The sequence below is a fragment of the Pelecanus crispus genome, chromosome 1, assembly GCF_030463565.1.
Source record: "Pelecanus crispus isolate bPelCri1 chromosome 1, bPelCri1.pri, whole genome shotgun sequence".
Lineage (NCBI taxonomy): Eukaryota > Metazoa > Chordata > Aves > Pelecaniformes > Pelecanidae > Pelecanus > Pelecanus crispus.
Genome location: NC_134643.1, coordinates 144339915 through 144366991, shown reverse-complemented (window position 1 = coordinate 144366991; position 27077 = coordinate 144339915). Strand labels below are relative to the sequence as shown.

The 27077-nt window shown below is 38.1% G+C and overlaps 1 protein-coding gene across 1 annotated transcript in view; it reads left to right on the top strand.

The window, feature by feature from the left end:
• The window catches only part of WWC3 (WWC family member 3), a 101565-nt gene that overhangs the window by 35200 nt on the left and 39288 nt on the right, over nucleotides 1–27077 (top strand). The window contains exons 2-7 of the mRNA XM_075714012.1: nucleotides 4228–4337; nucleotides 9149–9352; nucleotides 12445–12521; nucleotides 14947–15026; nucleotides 21267–21396; nucleotides 26890–27039. Of these exons, the coding sequence (XP_075570127.1) occupies nucleotides 4322–4337; nucleotides 9149–9352; nucleotides 12445–12521; nucleotides 14947–15026; nucleotides 21267–21396; nucleotides 26890–27039 (657 nt within the window). The 5' untranslated portion in view covers nucleotides 4228–4321. The remainder of the gene's footprint in view (nucleotides 1–4227; nucleotides 4338–9148; nucleotides 9353–12444; nucleotides 12522–14946; nucleotides 15027–21266; nucleotides 21397–26889; nucleotides 27040–27077) is intronic.

Below are 27077 nucleotides of genomic sequence, written 5' to 3'. Positions count from 1 at the left end.
AAGATAAGGTGGCCCTGGATGTAATTTAGGCATCTAGACGTTGTCTGAGAGATGGCAGCTAGCTTGCAGCAGCATTTCTACTTTGGAAACACCTTTACGACTTCCTGTTCAAGATCTTGCAAAAACAGGCTCTGTTTGTCTTGATTTAGTTCCTCCCAGCGGAAGTTTTGCTCAATTAGACCTAGGGATTTCAAGCAGCCAAGGCCGTCGATGTGGCATCAGGGCCATGGGAAGACTGAGGATCTTATCTAATATTTTCTGATGCCTTGTGTTTTTAGTGATGTGGTTCTGTTTTTGAAAATCCATGACAGTGAAATTGCTGCCCCATGCTATCAGTCAAACTGTGTTTTGGAGAGTTGAAGTATGCCTTTTCTTTGAACCCAGAAGCATTCTTTTATTATTTAAAGGTTGAGGTTTTCTAGGGTTTTTTGGGGGGTTGAAATTAGATTCTATTAAAAAAGTATACTAAAGCTGAGAGTGGTTTTGCAGTAATTTATCTAAAATGGTATTTAGCCATTGCCTTTTTTTGTCTTCTTTCCTTCCCACCCGCTCCCCGCCATGAACTGATGCATTCAAGAAATATCTGTTGCTGCTGCATATTCAGAAAGCTGTAGTAATGTATTCTGGAATCCTTCTATGTCTGGGTAACGGATAAAGATAAGAAATAGGTATGCAAGGAGGAGAAAAAAAACCCGCCTCTTAGAAACAGTTTTATTCAACTGTTTGGTTTTACTTTGTAGTTTGATTTCTGTATTCTAACTGTTTAGCTTGATAATTGATGCAGAGAAAATTCATTAATAAAACTTGGGTTTTCAGATGTGTCTGTTTTACTGCATGCAAATACCAGACTTCCATTTCTTCTTAACGAAAGCGTTTAATTTGTGCAGAGTTAGAGGTGAAAGAACTAAGGCACATGATAATGTTCAAAGATTTTTCCTCTCAGCTTGGTGTGCAGGATTTAGGTTATGGAAGCTTTCTTATGTGTTTCTGTATTTGCTTTTGAAGGGTTTCTGAGTGGCAAAAGATTGGGTGCCTAATGACTGAAGAGTGTCATTACTTTTGGAAAGGATAAATGTTTTAAGATAATGAAGAATCAGCAGTTAATCTGAAGTTGCGGTTGGCTCTTTGATATATGCAAAGCTGGCCCCCATGGATGACTGTCACTTGTACCTGGGCTGTAGATCCAGAGGCCGCAACCAGTTAAGGTTGTAAACTCGTCCCAGAGGAATTCTGTCTTCAGCTGGAAGTTCAGAACCTTCTTATTAGTGTCTACCATTTGTCGTGGGGGGGACAGGAGATGATCACTGGTGACAGATAAAATGCCTTAGTTGTTCTTTATTACTGTGAATAGCATAGTTCAGGGCAGCCCTGTTTTTTATTTAATTGAAGGTGGCAGCATTTTTATTCTGTCTTTGTTTTTATAATGCTTCAAAAAGTTTTTTGTCTTTAATACTTTGAAGTGTTTTAATAGATGTACTTGTACCTTGTACAATTCTTTATATAGAAGCAGAAAAGACCTGTCCTATTTTACAGTGCTTAAGCTAATTAAAAAAACCCAGAGGGTAAAGCCATATCTCCAGAAGATACTTATCTGCATCTGTTCCATTTTGTCTTTGTTATTCTGGAAACCCTTAGTTTCCCTAACTGGGGGGGGGGGGGGGGGGGAATCAATCTCGTCCTCAGAGTTGTGCTGGTTGAACCAGAAATGTATCTTTTCAGTTGACTTAGTTAAACCAGTGCAAAACACAGGGAGAAACTTCTAATTCTTAGTTTAAGCTTTACATGTTTTGAGCTAGGTGAATTGAATGAGGAAGGTTCAAGCTACATAGACATAAATGTGACTGAATTGAGAATCAATGTGATGTTATGCTTTGTCTGAAGGGAATCCAATTTGGAGCAACTTTTAATATAGTTTAAAATGAGCAATCAAGTGAACAATGGTCTGAATATCTGGAAGACAGCTTTTTATGTGTCCTTTTTCTTATGAGGTTTCCTTCAAAACCATTAATTAAACTGTTCATGCATGCTTTATAACATTGGAATGAAAACTGGTTAGACCAGATGCATTGGCTTTCTTTAGTCTCCCTTTTCCAGAAAGTGAGCGTTGTCCTTGTCCTGGAAGTCTGAGCCCTGGTGGGATCACGGAGAGCGTTGAATTAAAGTTCTTGTAGTGTGAAAGGTTAGAGTATCATGTGCAGGTTTTATTTACGAATAAAGGGTGAGGGTGTGTTTGTATAACAGGCAAGCATGTCTCATAACTCATTCCAAAGAAAATCTTGTCTATAGTGTGGTAATTTAGGAGCCGATGTCCAGACTACTTTGAGAAATTGTAAACATGATGTCTTCAGAACAAAAACCATGAGAGTTTAAGAAAAAACGCTGCATGTTATATTTTTAATATTTAACTGAATTCCAGGGGTATCGGAAGTATTTTGGCAATATTTGGTCTGCCTGACTGCTAGCTGTGTTACTGAAAGAATGCATCTGCCAGTCCATAGTAACGTTTTCTTCTTTGAATACAGCAGCTTTGGATTTGCATGATTACATGATGTAAGCTCATATTTGTCAGTAATGGAAAATCTTTAATTAGTGGTGCACAAGTTTATGTACATCTTCTTATTAAACTGTTTATACATGTTTGAGAATCCCTAGCATATGATCAAGCTCCTTATTATTTGACATAAATGATTTAATCTTTGTACTGCAAACATTACCTTTAAGCTAGTGAGGATTTTTTTTTTTATTCTACTGCAGTTACTTTCGAACACTTTAATCTCAAGAATACTGAAATAGTTTTAGGAGGCAGGTAAATGCAGTTTTTCTCTTTGCTGCGTGTGAAGTTTTGTGCTTTTTGTTAGTGGTTGAACGGTGCACTTACTGGACAACTGGAATAGCTAGAATGTAGCTGTAGTAGTATTTCCATCATTTGAAGTCTTTACCATTGGATTCTTCTGGTTGGTTTTGTTTTGGGGTGCGGAAGGACTTCTAGATCAAAGACAGACATGTTTTAGTTCAGACAAAGTTATTGTTTTATATAGGTGTTATCACATGAAGTGCAATTACCAGTCCCAGTGATCTTTCTGTTCCACAGTGTATTTGTAAGCATAGTCCAAATCTGGTGTCAGGAAACCTGAATTGGGGATTATACAAACGGAATTTCCATTTTACGCTGAACAGTAATATGCCATAGGTTATGCTGAACTTAAGTCAGTCCCTAAATTAATGCATGTATTTAGTCTTTGCAAAGCTGTCATCATTCTAGGTATTAGAAATGCCTCAACAAATAAACATTGAAGCTGTTGGATCTATATCCCATGTATAATTGAAATTACTACATTGATAGCTTTTATGTAAAGGAATTTTATATCAGCTTTTAGAGGAAGACATTATCTTAGGGGTTAAGTAATGATTTGGAAAAGAGACACGATTCAGCTGAATGTTAAGGATTTTTTATTTGCATCGTTCTTCCTAATTTTTTTATGTATCTTGATGTTCTAGAACACTGTTGGTTTAGAGTCTTTCTGTAGAATTTGTAAACCAGTATTTTCAACATTCCTGTCAATACTGAAATTGCTGGTTTTGGTTTTCTATTACTCACTGGTCTATCAAGATTTTGCCTAGCAAGGGGTGTGGTATTTTAAGCTGCTGGATAGTCACGTTCTAATGGCTTCAGAATTCTTTAGAGACATTTGTTTGTCTCTCTTCTTTTTGAGGGAGAAGTAGTGATTTGGATGGGTCTGGACCAAGAGAAAATCATTAATAGTTGGAAATGTATAATTGAAAAGAGGAGAAATCTATCATATGGTGCTTTCTTGACTTTTATTTCATTTTTTTAAGGACAAACAATTATACTGCTTTGAACACGTTAAAGAAGTTAAAGCCTAAAAAGCTTCTAGTAATTTTTAGCAGTGGTGAACTCCAGCTTCACGTTTGTGTTCTTTGCAATATGGGAGAAAAACTGGCAGAACTGCATGCCATTGTAATTAAACTGTTAAACATAGAAACTTGAAGGGAGAAGCTTGTCTTACCTGTTTGGGGAGTATCTGTCAGCATATTTAAATGAAATTTTATTTTGAAAGTGTATGTTTGTAATCATTAGCGCATTCCTAAGCAGCATAACTAGTTTGTGATCAAATGATGGAGGTATCTTCAAAACATGTAATAACATTCATTGCTCTGTAAACTCTGCACCTTTTGTATTTATTTGTGTTATTTTTATTTTTACAGGATTACAAAGCCATTGACATTTGCTGACTGTGTTGGTGATGAGCTTCCTTTAGGATGGGAAACTGTTTACGATCAACAGATTGGAGTTTATTATATGGACCACATAAATCGTGAGTAGATGTATGATTATTTTTAGGAATCCTAGCAAGCTGATGTTCACTGATGGCACTGACTTTGTTTCCAATACCATTTATGCACCTCATGCTACAGTGAGAAAATGTGTGCAAGCAATTTCTTGCAGTATCTGTTTTCTCATCTTTCAAATAGGGGCACAATCCTTCTTCCATTTTTAAAGAATCTTAAAACCTATGACTGAGTTACAGTATATAAAACTATTTTGTTTTGCTTGGTCATACTGTGGAGTATCAGTAATTTTGTTGTTGCTTTTTGTCATGTGCCAATTATGAAGATTTTCATGCTATACTCTTGTATTTCCTATTTTTCCAGTCATCCATAGTTGACTCTTCTATATTGAAAAACAAAATACATTCTGAGAGAAAAGTGCTGATTTTTAATTAGAAGCACTATGAAATACATTAATCTCATCCTCTCTTAAACAATGTATGTTTTATGCTTTAATACAGTACAAGGTGCTATCAAAAAGAGAACAGATGTCCCTTTTGGAAACTAAGAGGGAGAAATTTCCAACATTTTCCCTTTTGGACTGTTTCTGAGCTTTGACTTGCCGCTGTCTGACACATTTGCCAGTTCTAATTTTAAAAAAAAAAGTCTTATCTTTACAGCTTTGTACTACTGCTGCTGTTACTGTTGTGCTGCTATCATTAAGCTTCTTATCACCAATGAGTGAATGCTTTCAATATTGTGGGAATAGGCAGTTGGCAGGGACGGAGAAAAGAAGAAAGTAGTTATATGAGCTATCACAGCAATGGTAAATAGTATAATCTGCAAAAACAACCTCAATGCTATCTACTTGAAATCTAGTCAATTAAAAAATAAAAGTGTAGAAATAATTTTTGGCTTCCTGCCATCATTGGAATTACTTGTGTATTGTGGTTTCACAATTACTTATTTTAAAAAAAAATAAAAACCAACAGAATAACAAATGTTCCCATGATATTGTTTGACCCACACAGGCACTTATTTGTTGTGAAATTAACAAAGATCACAAATTAAATACTAAACTGTAAAGAGCTCTTAATGCACTGATCACAAGGATAGACAGCCAAGACAACTGAAAGGCAATAAATACAGACTGTTAGGTAATTCTTACAATAACTATGTTTAAAAGAAGTAGTAGCTTAATGATTGCTGTTTAAATTGCATGCTAACTTTAGATAATGTTGACGTTTAATAAAAAGTGAGGTTTACATTGGAATACAGTAATGGAGTGCACTTGCACCAACATACATACATGTGTGTGAATGCACGTATTTAAAAACAAACGAGGATATCAGCAACTCTTCTTTTTTTTCTTGAACTTTGTAAAAGGCTTTAGGAGTCCCTATAGATAATGAGTAGAACATGAACTCCCATTGCAATGCTGTGACTAAAAAAGCTACTAAAGCATCCTACCGGTAGGCATCTTTGATAGGAATAACAATCGTGATCGCATGCAAAAGAAATCACTCCCTTTTGCTTTTCAGACATTGTTATTAGCTGTCTTACCACAGACATCAAGTTTGAACTTACGGAAAGGATATTAATCGTTGTAGGCATGTCAGATCTGGCTTGCATTTTTTTTCTGTGCAATTGAGAGCAAAAACTGTAGAAGAGAGTCTTTGCAGAGAGAAATTGAATTCCCAAATGCTCAGTGGGAAGGCACAGAAGGAGAAGATTAATATAAATGGGTTTGGGAAAGTAAAGCTAATCATATTAGGAATTAAATATAGGTAATATATGAACAGAGGGATAGAAACTTCATAGGGCCAGTGCTGAACTGAGTGAAAGGAATCATTCTGCAATTAACAAGGTTGCAAAATTTGTCTCTTTCATGATAACTAATTACTTGCAGCCCACAGATATTATCCTAAATGGTAATCCAACCGTCACAGCAAAATGGGTTCGTCACCCTTAGGCTTAATACAGTGCTTGCATATACAGGCAGGATTTATATTCAGAGGGGAGACAGAGTTGATGTAGCTGGATAATCATTATTCAAAAGTTAGTAGGATACTCATTCCAATTTTAAACTGTGGACAACAAAGGTACCAATCGAGACTGCATTAACCTCCTTTGTAGAAGTGAGAACTAAGGAGCAGACAGTCGTGTGTCATGAGATGGTGTCAGGCAGGTGGCAGAGATGGTGTACGAACTGAAGAAATATTTTTCTGAAATGAGGTCCTTACATGTATTCTGAACTATGGCTAAAATACTTGGAACAGCAACTTCCACGTGAAAACATTCGGACTGCCTTTTGTGGCTGACCGGGTTAAATGCTTTACACAGCGTTGGAGTTCTGTGTTAATGGACAAAACAGTTAGAAGTGCTTCGGTTTCAAGAAATACTGTGAGAAAATACAAGGGACGATTCAAAGAGAGTCTTTCCAAAGTTATGCTTACCAGGACCTCTCATGCTTTGTGCACCATCTCAAGCTTTTTGCCCTTGCACCTTTGAAAAGAAGAGAGTAATACATCTGATTTTTTCCAAGCTTCTTGCTGTATTTGTTTACACAGAAAGTAATAAAAAGATTTCTAGGCAATAACTTTCCATTTATATTGAAAAACCCCAGGAACAGAGGAATCTTCTGTAAATCTCAGTGGTGCTTCCAACCCTGATCTCCATCTTGTTCTGTAAATTCAGTACTTTGTTGACACCCTTACTAAGCTGCTCTTGGCTCTTGTCCAGCCATTGCTTAAAAAACTTGGCGGCTGCCAGCCGCAGAATTCCTTTCCCTCCTCCTCAGAGTCTTGGGAGCCTTTGAAGTCTCCTTCAACCAGTTGGGCATTCCCCAGTGAGGGAATAATATATTCTCTGCATTTGTCTGGGGCTGTTCTTGAATTACTGTAGGTTTGTTTGGGGGTTTTTGTTTTTTTTTTTTTTAAAATTGGTTATAAAGAAATGATGGAAGTGAATTTTATCATACAACATAGCCTTAATTTTGTTGTTGCATGGCAAACTTGTGTAGAAATCCAGGGCAAAGTGAAGCCTCTGTACTTTATAAAACAGAAGAGAATGTCACTACTGTGCTGAAGAAGTTTTCTGCCTCAGAAGAATGCTGCTAGCTTTTGAGAAGGCTTCTGAAATAATTTGATAAGAGATGCAGTGTCCTGTAGTATAGGACTTAATGTGTGATACAATATAAGGTTTTAGCCTTGACTCTTTATTGAGATTAGAACTATTAAATTGCTATCCAAAAAAGAGACACTTAATAGGATTCAGCTTTTCTGTCTCGTAAATATTTATTAATTTCTGCATAGTTTCCATAGGGGATTAGCAGTTTTAGGAATATTACATTTGCATGGATTTCAGGAATACTTACGGGCAGATGACACAGCATTGCACATTATTATGCCATTAGTAAAGGATGGGCTGCAATGTGAACTGTTTTCTTCTGCTTGCCCTGCATACAGGGAAGGATTTATGGAGGCTGGAACAAGCCACAGCACATCCTGTCCTGGGCTGCAGAGGTAGTTTTGGGGGTATTGGAGCCAGAAGGTGCTGCTGGGAATCAAGGGTCCATGGGATATGGGGAGAAATTGCAGAACCATAGGCACAATCTTTATACTCTTGCAATATGAGGAGTTGTGGGGAGGGAAAAGTTACAGCTGTTGAGAGGAAAGGTTATTAGGAACCTAATACACAAATCTGTTGGAAGTACTGCTCATAGATGAGCTTTGTGTTTTTGTTTATGTACTTTTCAGGTGGCTCTCAAATGGTAGAGCTGCTAGCATGACCTTGACACTATTAGAGTTCTTAACGTGTTGGGCTCAGTCTTTTATAGTTTCTTATTTCATCACTGACACCAATGTACTGAATTATGTACACAAGATTAATACAAAACATAGCTGGCTTTCATCTCGTGAGAAACAAAGTTTGGAAAAAATGACTAGGTTCTTACCTCCTGATTGTGCTGCAGGTTCTGCCACTACTTTGAACACTGACGTTGCATCTGCAGCAACTTCTTACCAGTAGAGCCTCAATCATCAGAAATTAACATTCACTTAAACACAAGACTTTACATGGACAGCCTCATGTAAAACATATTTGCTAGCTTGAGCATCACCACAAAAAGAAAAACAACCAATAATTTGGGGGGGATTTTAATGCATGTGTCCCCCTCAAATGTCTTTGCAACTGCCAAGAGATTGCTGTATCATAATGAGTTTGAAAATCAGTGTATACTGGAAAGATTTTGTACTGGAAGCCTATTTTTGGTTTGTGTTTGAATACAAACTAAACCCTAGAAAGGGAAAGCATGAGAATGCTGTTTCTTAAGACAAAAAAAGAAGCAATTTAAACGTTTTTATGGATTTGAGATTAAAATGCTATTTTTTCTGTTGAATGACCTTATTCTTAATTATGTAGGTGTAGTCACTGACCTTTCAGGTGGTTATACTTGTGAAGTTGTGTGTAGTATCTTAAGGTTGTTCCACCCACGTGTAGAGTTATGGGTTAAACACTGAGATACCTTTCACCCTCCTATGTGGTTCTGGGTTTTTAGGTAGTTCTCAGAATTTTCAAGCTGGCTACGAGGGAAGGTTAGAGCCAAAACACTGTTTTCTTTGGGTTTGCTCTGGTTTGTAAAGAAAAGAATCAAATTTAAATGCCTTTTATACTTGAAAGGGTTTTTCCTGTTCTTCCGCTTTGCATCCTTCCTTCTCGTCCAGGCTGGAGTAATTTTGAGCACTGTAGTGTTAGGTGTGCTGGCTGAGACCTTAACAAAATAATTTGTACTTTGTGGGATAAAGTGTCTTACAATTTTCTTTTCTTTTTTTTTTTTTTTTTTTTCTTTTCTCCTTAGAGCTCACACAAATTGAGGACCCAAGGGAGCAATGGAGAAGGGAGCAGGAACGCATGCTAAAGGAATATTTAATAGTTGCCCAGGAGGCACTCAATGCCAAGAAAGAGATTTACCAAATAAAGCAGCAGCGTTTTGAACTAGCCCAAGAAGAATATCAACAATTGCACAAAATGTGTGAGGATGACAGCCGTTCTTATGCCAGCTGTGAGTTTACTAGTCTTTTCTTGGTTCACCCACCTGCCTCTCACAACATGTGGCGTAAGAAATAGTGTGAAGTGTTTCTGTCGCCCAGTTCTCCTCTGAATGAAGATCCTGACTACAGAAGTGAGGCGTTATCCTTTGACTCGGCTATTCAGGGACTTCCATTTCCTGTTAGGTCTATTAGAATGTGCCTTTTTAACATTAAACAGGGATATATCCCAGTGAGCATCTCTAGCCATCTCAGAACCAGCCATAGTGATACTTCATGCAAGGCAACAAAGACAAGACTGAATGTTGGTGGACCAGCCACCTACTTGCGCTCCTAAATTCATAGATTATTCCACCCTTGAAACGGCGGGGAACCATCAGCTTAGGGAAAGCCTTCTGCAGACCCATGGACGGTTTATCAACTTTATAAAATAGTTAGGGACAAAGTGTTGTGGTCAAGAGTACCTCTGACCATGAGGTAGGAAGCGGTGTTTCATTACTGCACCTCGTTCTTGAATGCCAGCCTCTGATCCTCATGTTGGTGGTGTAGGTCACAGAGCCTTGATTTCCTGCTCTTTTCATTCTTCAGATGTCTCTGGTACTTGGAGTAGATGATACACTTTTTCTGAAATCTGAAGTTGTTGCATTGCTGTCATGGCTGTTGGCTGGTGCACCAGGAAAAGGTGTCTTTGCTGAAGAGTCAAAACAGCCTGGTTCAAAGAAGTGTATCAAATGAATATACCCAACAGCCATGTGGAAATGTAGTGGGGTTTCACTGCGCTGGTGGCTTTTCAGTGGCTGCCGTGTGTACAGCCATTGTTTAACTGCAGGATCTGCTGGTGAATGCCAAGTACTTGATAAGTATGGGAAGCTCGGCTTAGCCCTTTCTGAAAATGTTCAAGAAACCTGACCATGGAGGGGGGGTTAGAGGAGGCATCTGGATAGAAGTGTTTAGCTGCTGATCCAGTGGTATTTATTAATCCAATTTATGCCAAAATCCTGAATAAAAGATGTTTTGTAGGACTGAGGTGTCCCACATGGTCTTGACCAAGTGTGCTTTTACTGTTGGACTGGGATTATCTCATCTTTTTGCTTAGATTTAAATATATATATTGTGTGATTTAGTTTGTGACATAACTGAACAGTTGTGACTAGTCTTATTTCTCCCTGTTATGTTCACATTTCTTAACAATTATTAAGAAAGATTACTTCTTTTTTTTCACTAAGAAATTTTAAAAAAGAAATTATTGTTTAAAGTGTTTAACTACTGTTTAAAGACTTGGAATAGGGTAAAAGATAGTATCATCAGCATTTTTTTAGGTTATAAAATAAGAATGTGCATTTATTACAGTACTTTTCTAGGAGCTTGGGCTTTTTGGTTTTTGAATGTTTGCAATAGTTCTGTGGGATATTTTGTTGAATTACTTCAGGCAAATATACAGAAAGAAACTTCCGTTGAAGATGATAGTACAGTAGAAAAATATAACCTGTTTTTCATGTTTTTAAAGCTCTTGGAAAACAAGTTGCTTGAAACAGCAACAAAGTATGACTGAAAAAACCTCCAGTTTTTTCTGTCTGTAGCATGAATGGAAATGCTATGTCAATTGACTTGTATGTTTCTCAGTCTTCTGATAGGCCTTTTTTTTATGTATATCTGGAATTGATAATGAGATACTGTAAAATCACTTAAAACGTTTCACTTGTTTTGAGGTGAAAAAATACTCTAATTTTCTACAGATGTGTTAATATATTTTATATTGGTTTAAGGTCATATGTGTCTGTTTTGAGAAAATGGGATGGTCTGATTAGTCGGATGATATATTAAAAAAAAAAAAAAAAATCCCTTTGCGGATTAATCATGCTGTCAACTCAGGATTCCCCAAGGCTTCTCCACTTGTTTTTCTTGATTCGACTCCTCCATTCCACTCTGGGATGCTTGCTTTTCCATTTATTGTACAGAAATCTTAGGCTCCTAACTCAAGTGCAATTAGATGGCCAAAGCTGAGCGCTTATATTGCGAATATTCCTGCCTCCACCACCACTTGTTTCAATCCGTTTCATTAAAAGAACTAAAACTTCACAAACTGTTTTCTTCCTCTTTGCTTGTGGGCACTGCCATTGACTCAGTGTCGTGTGCTCATGAGTGGGAGGTGGTGTGAGCTCAGCAGTTGTGGGTTGGCAGGGAGGTGCCCATGCAGCAGTCTTGTGACTCAGTTGTGATCAGCACCGTTTGGGGGGGAAAAAAAACCCCAAACCCAAAATATCCATAGAAAATCCTGGATTTAGAAAATTAGTCCAGGCATGACTACTGATTTTGGCAAGTTCCTGCACGCTTGACATGACCTTGGCGTTGCAGTATTCTTTTGAGAGTCGAAGGGCTCAGCACAATGCAGACATGGATATGGGTTTCAAAGCGGCAGCCTTGAGCTATACAAAATGATGGTAGGTCTAAGAGCACAACCCCATCCGTTCGCATACCAGGCATTTTTCAGTGGGCCAGTGCTGCCGTGAATGGCTCGCTCAATAAATCATGGCTGGTCTTGCCCAGCCTATACTCTAGGTCCTTGACTTCATCTGTCTAGGCTTTAGCTTGTAATGCCACAGCTTGAAATCATTGCCTGACTCTAGATACACTGTCTTAAGACCTCACTTGCCAGAGCTTGATCTGTGTGTTGGTTCCCTACACTGTTCCTTTAGGAGGCAACTTCTCTCTGTAGCTGATAGAATTTTGTTCTGACAATAGTTTTGTTACTTTAGTCCCTATCACACTGTTATGTCAACATACCTAGGAAGCAATTGTTAATGTTACACAAATTGCTTGCATCAGTAAATGCCACCATCCTGTCGTGGAAACTAGTTGCTTTTAGGCAATATGCATGCAGTGCTCTTACATAGAGTTTTTGTTGTTGTTGTTAAGGATGAAAAAAAATGCAGGCAGGCCAAAGATAATTCTTCAGTTGTACTTTAGCACAGAGGATTATTTTAAAGCCTAGTGACTTGTAACACAAAGAATGAATGCAATGGTCTATTAAATAGTGCCACATCTTAACAAGTGTGTTAAAGAAGAAAAAAGAAATAATGTAAAATACTGTTTTCCGTCTGTTTAGCATTCTCTGGATTTTCAACTAATACCAAGTATGACCCATATCAGATTAAAGCAGAAATAGCCAGCCGTCGTGACAGAGTGAGTAATCTTTTTTTTGTTTTGTAAAAATACGAATTAGGCCTGGGGAAGGGGGTGGGACTATGTGTTTGTCTTTTACCTTAACATTTACACTGGGTGTTGCATGCATTTTTGGAAATATACTATTAAAAAATGTTTTTCTGTTCTGACCTATTGTTCTATTAAAACAAGTCTATATTGTGAGTGACTTGCAGAGTATGCTTTTTCCATGTTACAAGCATAAAGATTTTTGTCACGGACGTCAGAAGCAAACTCAGCCAGGCTTTCAGAAATTGCTTTCTCTGTGCAAACTGCCACAAGTAGTAAATACTTTGCAGCCACATTCTTTCTTGATTAAGTGCAGTTCAAACCCACTGTCTTCATAGTTTGCCATTTACCCATTTTCAGTGGGGTTATATGGATGTCATTGAACTCTAGATTTAGCCATTTATTTGGAAATCCGTTCACAATTCAGTAGACATGTTGGCCAAATAGAACTTTTTAGCTGATTTGGCCAGAGCTCCTCTATGCGGGGAGGGGAGTTCAGGCATTCTGACAGTGATAGGCAGTTCTGTAATAAAAATGTTCCATTTTTTTTTTATACATATATAATTTTTTTTTTTTTTTTTAAAACTAGAATTGTGCTTTTGGTACTGTCTTTGCTGAAGGAAGAATAGTTGACTTCTTGAATTTCTTCCCACGCTGCCTTAGCACATTGGTTTCAAGCAAATTGACATAGCAGTCATAAACAATTATAAAAAGCAGTTTATAATATTAAGCTCTAGAACCTATTTCTAAATTGTATGTTTCTTTTTATTAATGGATAAAATGGGATTTAGCGTGTCAGGTACTCAGCTCACAAAATAAATAAAAAATACTTATCTTTGCAGGACGGCGTTCCATTTTTGTTGTAGTGACCACTTTTCACATGAGTGCCTCTGAAAATAAATCCTGTTCACCACCCCTCAAAGGCATTTATTCTATCTGTATATGTTTACTACGTGCTGACTAGTGTTTGTTGTTTTACATGCTCTAAATGTCAGCATATTCTAAACAGAAAATAAGCCTTATTTATTTAAAATAATATTTAAAGAAAATAAAGAACGTATTAAATTATATGACTATTTCTCTCTGTTCCTGCATTTTAAAACAAATTGATCTCCTAAGTGCATAGGATAACCTGTGCATAGGCATTGAGTTGTTTCAGGTAATAGAATAAAATATGCCCTACAAAGTGTTTGTGTACATGATGCATTTTTTTAATTTTTACTTTTGGTGAGTGTTGAAAGAGTTGGTGAGGGTATAGGAGTTTTTGGGGGGCTGGTGTGACGAGTTTTGAGGAAAGGGCAAGAGCACATGGGGAAGGGAGGGCCACACAGGGTGGTGGGACTCTGCAAACCAGGACTGCCATCCCCAGCACTGCTGTGAAGCCCCTCGCTCTTGGACTAGAGCCGACAAAATTAATCTCTGCCTGGATATGTACAAATTTTCTTTTACTCTTGTTTAGTAATAGTTTTGTCATTTATTTTTATCTGTCATTTGTTGACATACATGTGAAAATCAACAGTGCTCTAAATTGTAGAAAAAGTACCAAGCGTGATAGCTAGAGAAGAGAGCTTTTTTCTTCCATCCCTGCCTCTCTTTGGGCTCTCGGTTCAGTCTTACACCTCACCACCACACACTGAAACAGCTCCATTCCCCCATTTGTCTGTAGTCCCTTGAACCTTCCTCCACCCGTTGCCCTTGGGTATCTATCAGCATCGGAGGGCAAGAAGCTATTTCTTTGCAGATCATTCTTGGAGCTGTTAGCACTCTTCTAAGGTCTGCCTAACCTACTCAGGTAGCTGTTTTCATAAAACCACAAAAATATGTTTATGGAGACATTGCTGCTTTGTCACTTTCGATTTATGCTTGCTAGTTGGGTCAAGGTAATTGGCAGGTAGATTGAGAGGGCAGGACAACACGAAAATAACTGTAGAAAATAATGCTGCCATTTCTGGGAGAGAGGCCAGTTCTGTTGCCAGTGATTCTGTTTTCCCAGATTGAAAAATTAACAGTATTGAATGTTCAGTCTTTTTTTTTAAGTTGACTAAAGAGTTGAAGACAGGTGAGAGGTGTCTGTCTGCTACAAAGGGAGAAGAAAAATCATATGGATTGAAACTTGCTAGCTGTTAGCATAAGCTATTGGAGACAGAAAAACAATAGAATAAATGAGGAAATTGATACTTTGAAAGATGAATGTTGTGACTGCTATTTTATTGGCTCTTATGATACTTCAGAAACTCTTCTGTTATTTTAATGCAAATTTTAAAGCAAAGAAAGAGAACTTAGATTATCACTTCCAATTTTTTAAAGTAATTTAAGATTTTGTATTTGAAACCCAAATATTTTTATCATGACAGTTTCTGTTACATATGATTACTTTAAATTATTTTGTTATATGCAGCTTTCTAGGCTAAAACGAGAATTGGCACAGATGAAGCAGGAGCTGCAATATAAGGAAAAAGGAGTGGAAACTCTGCAAGAGTAAGTTAAGAGTTTGTGGGAGGATTTTTTTTCTTTACTTTATTCGCCTTGGATTGAATTTCTTAGAAAAACGTTGAAAAAAAAAAGATTGAAACCTCTTAATTGCTTTGCTTCAGAGTTTCTGCTATGGTAGCAATGTGGGGTGAGAAGAGAACAGTGTGAAACGATGGAAGAAGGGTTGGACAGAATTGTTTGGAATGGTGATTTCATAGATCCATTTGCAAAAACAGTTTTATAGGCTCTGTTCTTTAACTCTGCCTAAAAATGTTGAGGTGGAATTAGATGGTTTTTTTAAGTATTTTCCAAATGTTTTCTGGAGATACCTACCACCTGGAGCACAGCCAGAAGCACCATGCAGTGGAGTAATTTTCCTGTGGATAGTACCGAGGCTTTCTGGCTGGGCACAGTACTTCTCCTGGGGGGGGAGGCTGTACACCACAACACTGGTGGTTCCTTTTACCTGATGGTCAGGCGCTCTCATTCTGCACAGTGTAGCTGATTTGTGTGTGCGCTGTAAATCTGATGGTCTGCGAGACCTTGGATTTTGTTGCGTGTGTGCAGAATGAATGCCTGTAAATGCACTCCTTGTCTCTTCCCTGTGAGGAAAGGTACCTCTGGGCAATTTGCCGCTGCTCCCAGGACTATTGGGCAGCCTGCGCTCTGTTTCCTTTGTGCTCAGTGGTGGCAAAGGTTGTGAACTGTTGCGGTGACCCTCTCCCTGCCACTCTTCCTGCAGGCCATCAGGTGGGCACTGAGTAACTTCCATTTGTGCGCTGCTTAGTCACCTACACAGGTAGCACATACCACGGGATGCCCAGTGGGATAGGGAGAGAGCTTGCCAAGCCATGGAAAAGATGGCAGGTAAACACAGGTGGTTGCGACTTCCAGATCTGTTCAACAAGGCCAGAGGCCAGACCATATGTTGAGCAGCTCTTGGAATTGCCTTGGACGTCTGGCCACGCATTTAGAAATCTTGGCCATTTTTCCAGTATGCATGTGAACAAACCGCCTAATGCAGGCGCTTCCTGAAAACATTGGAACTGTTGCATGTCTAATGCGTTTTGCAGCATAAGTACAGCGTCCGTGGAAATATTTCAAAGCTTTGGATTTATTGCATTGGTGCTACAGAGCATGGGCGCACACTTTCACTTCAGGAATGCTGGCAAAATTCCAGGGATCCCAGAGCAATTAGGTTGCTTATTTTCCAACTTTGATTTTGATTGGTATTACATTAACAAAATGATATAAGGGGAGACACTCAGGAGAGGGAGTAGCCCATGCACTTAATATTGGTTTTTGTTTGGGTTTTTTTGTTTAAGCTTACAAGGTTCTTTTGTTTTATAATGCATTTTAAAAGCTTCAGAGAAGAAAACTTGTTCAACCAAAATCCTTCATTGGCAGATACAATGTAATCATTTTCAGGCATAAATATATTTTTATTGACTACAGTCATTAATGTAAGATATTAACTGAGAATTAGTAAAATAAAGCACTCAGTATATTGAAACAGCAAAAACTTTCATATTTTAAGTATGGTTTTAGGATGGTGGCCTAGATATGTAAGCAGTAACAGAACAAAAGCAATTTTGTCTTAAGATTGTTAACCATGTTTTCCTTTAGTGAATAAGAATTGCCTTGCCGTTTCTACTTACTTTATTTGTTTTCCTTCTCCTGGTTACTGGGTTATTTTAAGGGTATAGGTTCAATTGTTTTATAAAAGGACTAAACACTTGACTAGGATGATGGAAGTATTTGAAGGCCATTTGAAACTCAAGGTTGTTTTAATTAATATAATTCATTTACGATAGTCCAGCAAAGGAGTGCAACTTTTTGAAAAGTAAAGTCTGTGAATGATTAAGAGTACAAATGTTAGTCTTGGATTTTAGCCCAAGTGAAGTTGCCCATAGTCCAGGATGGAGGTATAGGAGAGACATTCACGAGAGGAGTTATTTTAAAGCATATCTAATTAGTCCGTGGTCACTCTAACCATCTAGTTTAAAAGTTCAAGCATGACAACTCAGTGCTTCAGTGCTGCTCATTGCTGCTGTTGCTACAGTCACTCTCTGTCCCATTGGTGCACTGGGTGGCATTTGTTGTTGCTTGCTGAAGCTGGAGAGAACATTTTGCCCGTGCGTTATCCAGGATTGCAGTGAATTTCTGTCAGTGTTTGTGCCTTGCTGAGCTCTGCTCTCTGCAGTGACTTCTTTGCTTGTAAACCAGAGGCTTGTGGGTTTGGTTTTGTTTTGTGTTTGTAAGTAATTTTTTTTAATTGCCTTTCTGGTAAGATATGTGCTTTCTTTTGAGTATTTTGCTTCTAGTATGAAGTGAGCTGATTGGAGAGTACTTGCACTGTCTAACAACTGAAGAGAGAAGTTTCTCTAGCTTCCTTGTGTATTCAGGAGACAAATCAGGCTAAAAAGCCTAAGCGTGCTCTAGGTTGTCCCTGGGTGATCTCTCCCCTACTCCTTGTATTTGTCGGGAGAAGAGGGTCAATCAAACCATGTACCAAAGCTGAAGTATTTTACTTTTTGCATATCCACAAAGTATACTGTCTGAAAGAAACTCATTGATCCTTCCAGAATTTTTGTTTTAAAGGATTCCTCTCCCTACTGCCCCCCCCCCCCCCATTTTTTTTTAAAGTTTCTTGCATCTCAGACATTTCCCTTTTGTTACCTTTTCGAAATTTTTGGTCTGCATAACTTTTTTCCTTCTTGTGCTAGGTCAAATCTTCAAGTAACTGCCAAACTAGAACGGCATGCATCCTGTTCAGCTGTTCTAAAGCCACATTCTTCACTTTATTTCAAGTACAAGCCAAAAACAATATTAGGAGCTTTCACACTTCGGGCTTTACATCTGGCTGAATGTTTGCTTTGAAAGTCTGACCAGAATGGCATTATGAGCAGGTATCGGAACCTGCTGCCCTGTGACTCGCTGTGCAGCCTCTGCTGGGTATAGCTCTCAGAGAAGAGACAAATTTTATGATCAGGGTGGTTAGGTTGCTCAGTATTTCCATCATTTTATGTTGTTCTCTGATTCAGATGCCTTTGTTAAATGCAAATCTCTTGCATTGACATTTTCCACATACAGTGTCTGCCTTGGACTGTGTTTTGTTTTCTGTTCTTTTTAATTTTAGTAAAATGGCTTAGCCATCTTTGAGGAGAATAAAAAAAAAAACAACCCAAAAAACCCAACCAAACCCACAAAACAACTAGAGAAAAGTGGGGTTTTGTGGGGGGAGAGAGGATGGAGGGGTTTTTTAATAGCTCTACAAGTCCAATACAGTCAGAATTTCAAATTTTATAGTGCTGCAGCTTTTTGGTAGGGCTGTATTTTCTACAGTTTCATCCAGATTTGGCAGTGTTGTGATAAGCCTTTGGACATCACAGTCTGCCCACTGGAGACTTTCTAGAGCTCACTGTTCAAAGCCTGCAAAGACGCCATGCTGCATGATGGTGTTCCTCAGCCTCCACGGGTGCCTTTGCCCTGAGGTGCAGCTGATTCTGTCGCAGTCCAGAGTTACAGGGTTAAAGACAAGCCTTTCCTGGAACAAATCCCTTCCTCTGAGCCGGCGGGCAGCGGGGAATGAGAGCGAGGAGCAGTTCCTCCTCCCCTGTGTTTTCAGTGGCCCTTCTGCTTGCCAGCAGGAATTTTGGAGGAAGAAGGCGTTTAGCAACAAAGGAAATAAAAACTTGGCCAGTTGGCTGTGAGAGCAGAGGGAACGCTGAGAGAATTTGGGAGAGATGGGGAATTAGGACTGACTAAACAATTTGTAGCTTACAGACTAGTTTAGAGGATATGAGACCTGACAATAGCTTTAAAATTAGATTTTAACTCAACTACAGATCTGTGCTTTGGTGAGGATGGGGGAGTCTTGCCTGTTTGAAAGCACGTGGAGGAAAATAGAGGAACACGGAAACTGCCCTATAAGACTGGAACTATTGCAAGTGTATTAATAGTCTGTGTATCCTGGAAACATCTTCCTCAGAAAATGTATACTTTATTCATAGTTTTGTTTATTAGTTGAATGTTCTTTCTATTCATACAAAGGTCTAATCTGTATTTTTATCATGCTATTTTCCATTAATAAAATGGAACATTCCTGTTAACTTTGTGGCTTTCAAAACTAGAGCTTTATGAAAGGAGGGAAAAAAACCCTAACAGACAATAAATAACTAGTAATTTTGTAAGATGCTTAAGTCAGTTTGGGTTGACAGCAATGCTGATTTAAGCTCAGATATTTCTGGCAGTAGAAACTTTTCTGATTCTTTCCCTAAATAAATATCAATTCATAAGTTGGGCTCCAAAGTGACGTCCAGGAACACGAATATGTGGGTAACTGGACAAAAATCTGGTTGAAATTAAATAATTTCCTTTTCCTGAAATGCCACCTTGGACCTGGCAAACAGTATAATGAGCAGTTGTGTAGGAGGCATTTTCTGGTCTAATATTTGGGTGGAATCTAGGTTCTTAACATTAATGTAACCTTCAGATTAAACCATATGTTATCTTTTTCATGAAACTTTCAGTGAATTGGATTACTTGTTTTACCATGGTTTTATCTACTCTTTTCAGGATTTTAGCTAAAAATTAGTGAAGACACAAGTAAACATCTTAAAAGGAAAACAAAACCAACCAAACAAAAACCCCCAACTTTAATCAACATGACATTTAAGTTCTTTTTGGTTCTTTAACCAAAAATCGTAAAATGTGTATTTTCTTCTGCAACATGGGGAAAATTGTGCTTAAGTAGAAAGCTGAGGTTCAGACTTATTTTGTGTTATCTCCAAAAGCAGGAACTGTCAGAAAAAAACCAAACAAACCAGAACTGTAGAAACCCAACCTGTGTTTTTTTCCTAAATATTGTGAGCTGCACAATAAAACCACAGGATTTTCATTCAAGCCTTTTGATTTTTCATTTTAATATTTTAATTTTAAAGCAAGTAATCTGCTGCAAGTGGAACTTCACTGATTTTGTTTAACTGGCAGAACATGCTGAGTGAGTGTTGTTGACACTCCTAGCTTAATATAATACCTACCTTGAAACTTTTAGGTATTCTCAATATTTTAGATAGAGTTTGAGTATTCTTGTCATATATGTATAGCACACCCTCTCTTCCTATATCTTTTTTATAAACTGATGTCCCAGGTAATGACCGATGTATGTTTTATCTTTAATTCTGTTAACCAGGGGCACCTTCTCCTGGAAATGTTCATTCTTAGCATTGGTGTAAGGAACTATTACACATACCACCTTTTTTCTGTATACACACTTTCTATGCTAGATTAACAGGAAAATTGAGGTTTTAATATTTTAATAGGAATGTAATACAATTTTCACTAATTGCTGTGGGTAGCCTGTCAAAATCCTGTTTGTTATAAATCCAAGACCAAATGGTTCTTGGTAAGTTCTGCAGAGCCTCTGGTCTTGTTCTTTATCTGTAAATCAAAGCAAATTATCAAGATGATACACTGGACTGGGCTTCTGTGTCCTGATCTGTTGTGCGTTACTATTGTGAACTGTTAGAAAAAGAGTTGAAAACTCAGACAGTGGATGTCCCACTTAAGAGAAGATGAGAGATTTTTATGTCAAGATGGAAACGTTAATAGTACTTCGGCCTGATGTAGTAGGTAGCGCTCTTGCTCCTTAATGAGTTTGCATTTGAAATCTTCTGGGATGGTTCCATGTGATGTTCCTTAGTGCAGGATAATGATGTCTTCTAGAAAAGATACTCAAAGATGCCCAAAATGGCAGGAAAGCATTTGCAATAAAATTTCAGGAATTAAATATGTCTTCCCAAGAAAATGAAATGCCTTTGCTAGAAACTTCTGAAACAAGATCAGATAGAAGTCCTGAAGGAGATGTTGCAATGTGTACTGCTGCATGGGAAATGTGATGGCTAGACTGCTAATATCTTTATCTTTTGGGTTATTACCATGTAGGTTAGTTTCAGGTTGCTTTTACTGTTGTTGCATGAAATAGCCCACAGACATTGCCTGTAAGGAAGGTCTGTATTAGGACATTGAAAACAGGAAATGTGTTGATTCTGCAGAACCTAGGTAGGTAATTGCATTGCTTTGTCTTTAGAGTGTACTATACACTGAGTGCTGTCTTAATTCCAAGTGGAGCATCATTTTATTCCTGGAAATAAAGTGGTACATGTATAAACAAGAGGTCTTACAACATCTGTGCTCTTCCTAATTATATGAAAATTCCTGAATTTGTCTTCATCTTTTCAACAGGATTGATCGTAAAATGTCAAGTGCTCATACAAATTATAGACTGGATGAAGCACAGGCTATAATGAATGAGCTTCGAACCATAAAGAAAGCTATATGCACAGGTGAAAAAGAAAGGCAGGACCTTATGCAGGTAAAAAAATATGCTATTGAACAAATAAGTTAAATAAGCAAAAAGTAATAACCTACCTCTGTTTTCTTGTTTGTGGTTGCATTGGGATTACCAAGTTTAAATAAGGAAATGGGGTGGCCTAAACTGATTTTTCTGTTTGATAATTGCCAATAGCAGGCAGCTCGAAAGAGGTAAGTAGTCATTGTCTACACTGTGAACATAAGACTTCATATGTGTTTCATATTTTTGTCTTAGATAATACACTATCCTTACATTTAGATCAATATCTTTATTGAATATGTTTCCTTTGCTGCTGACTATATCAAAGACTGCTAGAGAGTAATAATGCTGCATTTAAAAAAAAATCTTTAAGTTTTACAGTATTTGTTTATAATTTTGTTTAATGTCTTCTTGTATTACCTATAATGAAGTAAGACTGAGAATTCATGTGCTGAAGTGTTTACCAGTTTGTCTACCACGTTTTTCCTTTTAGAAGCATTTTGCAAAAATGGATCTCTCTGTCACTGTGCCACAGTTTGGCAATTCTCCTTTCTTTGCCCCAAACTCTCCTCTTAAGTACCCATTTCAAGACACATTAATTTCAAATGTTCTCACAAAACCCTCAAAGAGTATGATTAAATACAACGTATACAGAAACCATCATGCAAGCTTTAGATCATTTTATGAATTGGAGCATGGGGATTGAGGGGAGATCCATGCTTGAGTAGTGATCTAACTTTTGAATGGGTTCTGCACCCTCTTCCAAGCTCTCAGTTGCTGTGCCTGTGTAATTAACATGATGGGAGCTTGATCGAAGAGCCACAGCCTCTGCCACCGCAGGGACTTCAGTATAGACTTGCTCAAGTATGCTGCAGATACAGAGAGGTGACAAGGACAATTCTCTTCACCCAAGCTTCAGGCTGCTATATGGCAAAAGGCATCTTTATTACCTAAATTTTGGGGTTCGTACTAAACTGATGTTACCGTTCAAACATTTTCTTTTGGTTTTCTCTGCAGTAGTGTTTCCTTGTGGTTTTTTTTTTTTTTTTAATTGTTAAATGATATGGGTAGCTTGTAATCTACATATAATGAATTTCCATAGTTATACAATTATTCAGTCTCTAAGCATTACCCAAAGGTCAGCTGATGGACCGCAAATCCTTGTTCAAGTAGACAGAACACTTAAGTCACTATGAAAAGTTTCTGCCTTGGCAACTTTTAACATATTTGATATTTTGTGTTGGCCAAGTTTTAAAGTGATTCTCAGTCTTCCACATGCCTGGCTAGCAAGAAATGATTAGAAAGGCCATTCTTCATGGATGCAGTGACGCATGTTTTAGGGAACTAAGTGGTAATTTAAAGACTTGTGTGTGAGCTCTTAGAGCAGCTTAACTATTGGCCTTGTTTTGACTCCCCCGCTAGATTTTGTCGTCCCCCCCCCCACTTTTCCTTATGTTTTCATTCCTTGGTGGCACTAAATCCAGCTGTAAACATTGAGATGCCTTGAAAATCATATCTGTTAAAACAACTTTAAGTGCACTTGCAGTTTCTTTAAATACAGTGTTGAGGGAGTTAGAAGTCTAGGATCAAGCTTAGCATCAAGGATTGGGCAATGCTGGCAGCACCAGAATGCAGAGGTTGCACAATACAGAAGTGAAAATGAAAAGTGTTGCCATCCTTTTTCATCGGTCTACGTGACATACAGGAAATACCAGTCTAGGAGGTAGCATTTTTGTAATTAATGACAATCCGTTGTGATAGCATCCAATAATAGAACATATAGTCTGGGACAATCTAGAAAATAGATGTTCCACACAGGCCTAGCACGCAAAACAGTTCTGCATGTTTTGTTGCAATTGTAATAAGGGATTAAATGCCCTAGTTTACAAGATCTACAGTTGTAAAAATTGATTTCTGCCAACTTATTGTGCTCTGCAAAAATATCCAGCTTTCTGCCTGATATTTTTTAAAATTTTGACCCCAAAAAATGAAGTTATTTTTGTTGTCACCAAACATTTCTGTGCTTTGCCTTTTTATAATTAGTTGAAGGTTATTGTTATGGATTTATTTAGCTTTGTCAAACAAGTGCAAATCTATTTTAAGTATCTTCCTAATGAGTTCAGAATTTGATTTTTAATTTCCTATCAATTTTGAAATTGATTTATCCTAGCAAATGCTACATTTTAAAGCTGTTGTTGGTAAGACAAGCTTTCTTAATGAAAACCTTTTTGTTTGGAAAGCTGTTTATAGAGGAGTTCTAAGTATTGTGTAAACAGCTGGGGATTTGTTTCAGAGAAAGGAAATAGACAGTTTCTTACTATTTCTTAATTTAAATCTGGCCAGTGTAAGCAACAGAACTAAACATAGTAGAAGTGACTCAGTCTTGTGTAGGTGCTTGGAAAATTGTAGCTGTCATAGAAATATGATAATTGGATTGAGTTGTGTGGGAGAGAAGGCTGACGAGGGAAGGAGAGGGTGGTCAGATTTAAACTGGGTGCTGTGGTTACAAATAAAGCCAAATATGCAGTGTCACTGCTCAAAAAAGCGGACAAACTTTTTATATAAGATTGAGTAATCAAGGTGTATGGCTGGATTCCTGAAAGCAGCGTGTGTGTGTGTCTCTCCCCCTGCCTGCCCCCCCCGGCCCCAGCCCTTTCATACTTTTGTTTCTGTTCCAGTATGTGCATATGCTTTTAAAATACTGTCCTTTATCCTTAGAAAGCATTGGAGGGTGGTTTTTTTGTACATTTTTTTTCCTTTTTTCTTTTCCTTTCTTTTCTTTACCAGTTAAATAGGCTAAATAGTTTAGATAGGAACTGCACTGAAATTGTACATGGCAGAGAGCTCCCAAATAAGGTAGCAACAGATCAATGATGAAATGGCGGTGCTCATTTCTCTCTTTTTGGGTAGGTTTGGGCTGGTGTGCCTAGAACTTCACATCCACACAATAGGCTGGTCTGGCAGTTCCTGTGGGATTTCCATAAACAATCCATAAACCACAGATGAAAGATGGATTCCTCCATATAGATGGGGACAATATTACTCCTAGCAGTTTATGTAAATTGCTTCTATCTAAAAGTATGCTAACTCAGGTTGTAATTTTCTATGTTAGGATTGCTGGAGGCTGTGCTTTCACTCATCCAACTAGAAGGACTCAAAGCATGTGTGTTTGTGCTACAGCATAGTCACCTGTGCATGTGGATGTAAGTTAAGGTGATGCTACTTGGTGATTACCACCTGCCAAATGCTATGTAATTTTTAAGTAGTATCCAGGGTTCAGCAGCTGTGCCTGGATAGGAAGCCTGGCCAGCAGCCAAGCAGCCCTTCATTACCTGCCAGGGAGATGCTGGAGGGTGTCAGGAGCACAGCAGGAGTGCATGAAGTAGCTGAAATATGGGAAGAAGTTTAGATTAAAGTTCTGGCATCACGACCTTTGGTGTTCTGTATGCCCATAACATCGTATGTGTTAGCCAAAGGTGCCAGATCGGACATAGCTTATTTGGGAGAAACCTCAGGCTTTCTGTATCCTCAGTTTTTGTTCATGTCACTTCCTGTTACTGGGAAGAGGGCAAGTTAGATGTTTGATGTTTTTGTAGCTATGATTTGAAATTATTATTTCGATGTCATAAACCCATTAGGGAGCCGTATTGATCCTCCATATAGCCAGAGACTTGACAGGACCAGATGATTTCCAGTGAGTTTTGAAGAAGAGCGTTGGATGGGACTCTGCAATTTTCCATTTTCATAAAGTGGAAGACACTCTGGTTTTCTTTTTGCCACGTTGTGGAGGAGTTAATTTTGCAGCAGGTCTTGGAGGATAAAGATACACTAGCTAGGCACTTCTCAGCAACATAACATGAGATTGAATTTTGCTTTCTCAGGACTGAGAAGAACTATTTTGTTTGTCCTTCATACTAAGAAGGACACACTACATCTCTCCCTGTCTTTCCCCAGTAGGAAGAAGACAAAGTGTGTACATTCAGGGGGTTGCAGGGAGGAGCAGAGGCCCCCCATTCTTGTGTCTAGGGAGCCTGCCTGTTCCTTTGTCCTGCACCAGGCTGGGTATTTTCCCCCTTTTTTATCTCTAGTGGAGGCAGGTGTGAGGGAGGGATGAATATATCATGAGAAGGGGTAGACTATGTATGATGGAAATGGAGGACACCAGAAAAAGCTGCTTTTTCTGGCTAGTTTCAGGCCTGCTGCAATTCTGTGGATGCTTCCTAGGCTCCGAATCTGGACGCCTTCATCTTCAAGGTGGTCTTGCCATTCTGTGAGCAGCAACCAGCTGCTGTTACACACGTTCACCTTCTTGACTCCATTAGTTGAATTTGTTGTAAGAAAAGGCAGCATTGCTGTCTTTCTCATTTTAAACTGTACTTTGAAGGCTGAGAAATCTCCTTGTAATTGGATATGCACCATAGCTGGGTCTTGTTGCAAATCACCAGTTGTCAGAGCCACACAGATTCCTGAGGGCCAGCGTTTTCCTATTACAGTGCTTCAGATTCGTCTATGATTCTGTAGTTCAGACACTGGAGTAATCAGTTTTGAGAGTTTTTATCTTTATTTTTAGAAACAAATGGTTTGAATATGTTATGATTTATAAATTGATACGCCTCTTCAAATTTCTGATAAATTCTTGTCACATCATTTGATTGTCCTTTATCTTCTGGTGATGGGGCAGAATTAAATTTTTTTTAAATGTTCTTTTGATGCAGAATGCTCAGGGTGTCAGTCATAAATGACAGCCTGCACCATGGTTTTGTTATTAACACTACATTATCTCTAATTTCGGAAAAGTAGAGAATGCGCGATCAGAAAATAAAAGCAATATTAACAATTCTGTCTTCTTTTTTAAAGGAATTATAAGAGCTCTTATTGTCAAACAAGTTCTTGTTATTATTTTGTGTGATTCTGTCTTAATTTCCCCTTGCAGACTGCTTGAGGTCTCTGCTTTACCTTCACAGTTTGTGTCACTGTCTAGACATCTCAGAGATGTCCCTTTTTTAACCCAAAGTGTAAAATATCTCTTAGCTATGTGAACCTTGGGTAAGGGAGCACAAGGGTGAAATCAGCTGTCATAAAAATACAATCAACACAAGGTATTCATCAAGTTGGATGTGATAGCAGTAGTGGCTAAGGAATGTAACCTGTGCAGAAGATGGCAAAAGGGCAGGTGAATCACATTTGTCTTCCCCATCAGCTAACCTGAAAGTTGACAGCTGATAGATTTTAAGAACTGTAAGTCATACAAAAGCTCAAACATTCATAGTTCTAAACCAAATAATTTTAAAAAAATCTGTTTACTGTTAGGCGCATCTTTTGAAAGGAGAGGTTTATTTCAAAGCAAAGCTTCTGTATGTTAGTAACACTATGATGAATTTTACTTTCTGTAAATAGCTATTTATAGGCAAGCTACCTGTCATATTTTTAAATATAATTTTTTGTGTTAATCAAAGAATTACAAAAATCAGTTTTTCTTAATGATTATCTTTTTTTAAATCTCTTCTCCTGTAGAGCCTGGCCAAGTTAACAGATGGATTCAGGAATAGCTGTTGTATTACAGATTCCCTGCAGGATCTCCAGCACAATTCTAGCTCGCTCAGTGACTCCTGTTTACCTCAGCAACACTGCGATGCTTGTTCTCAGACTGACATCACTGGAGAGGTATGCATTCCTACGCGAGACCTTTGCTGTAGAAAATA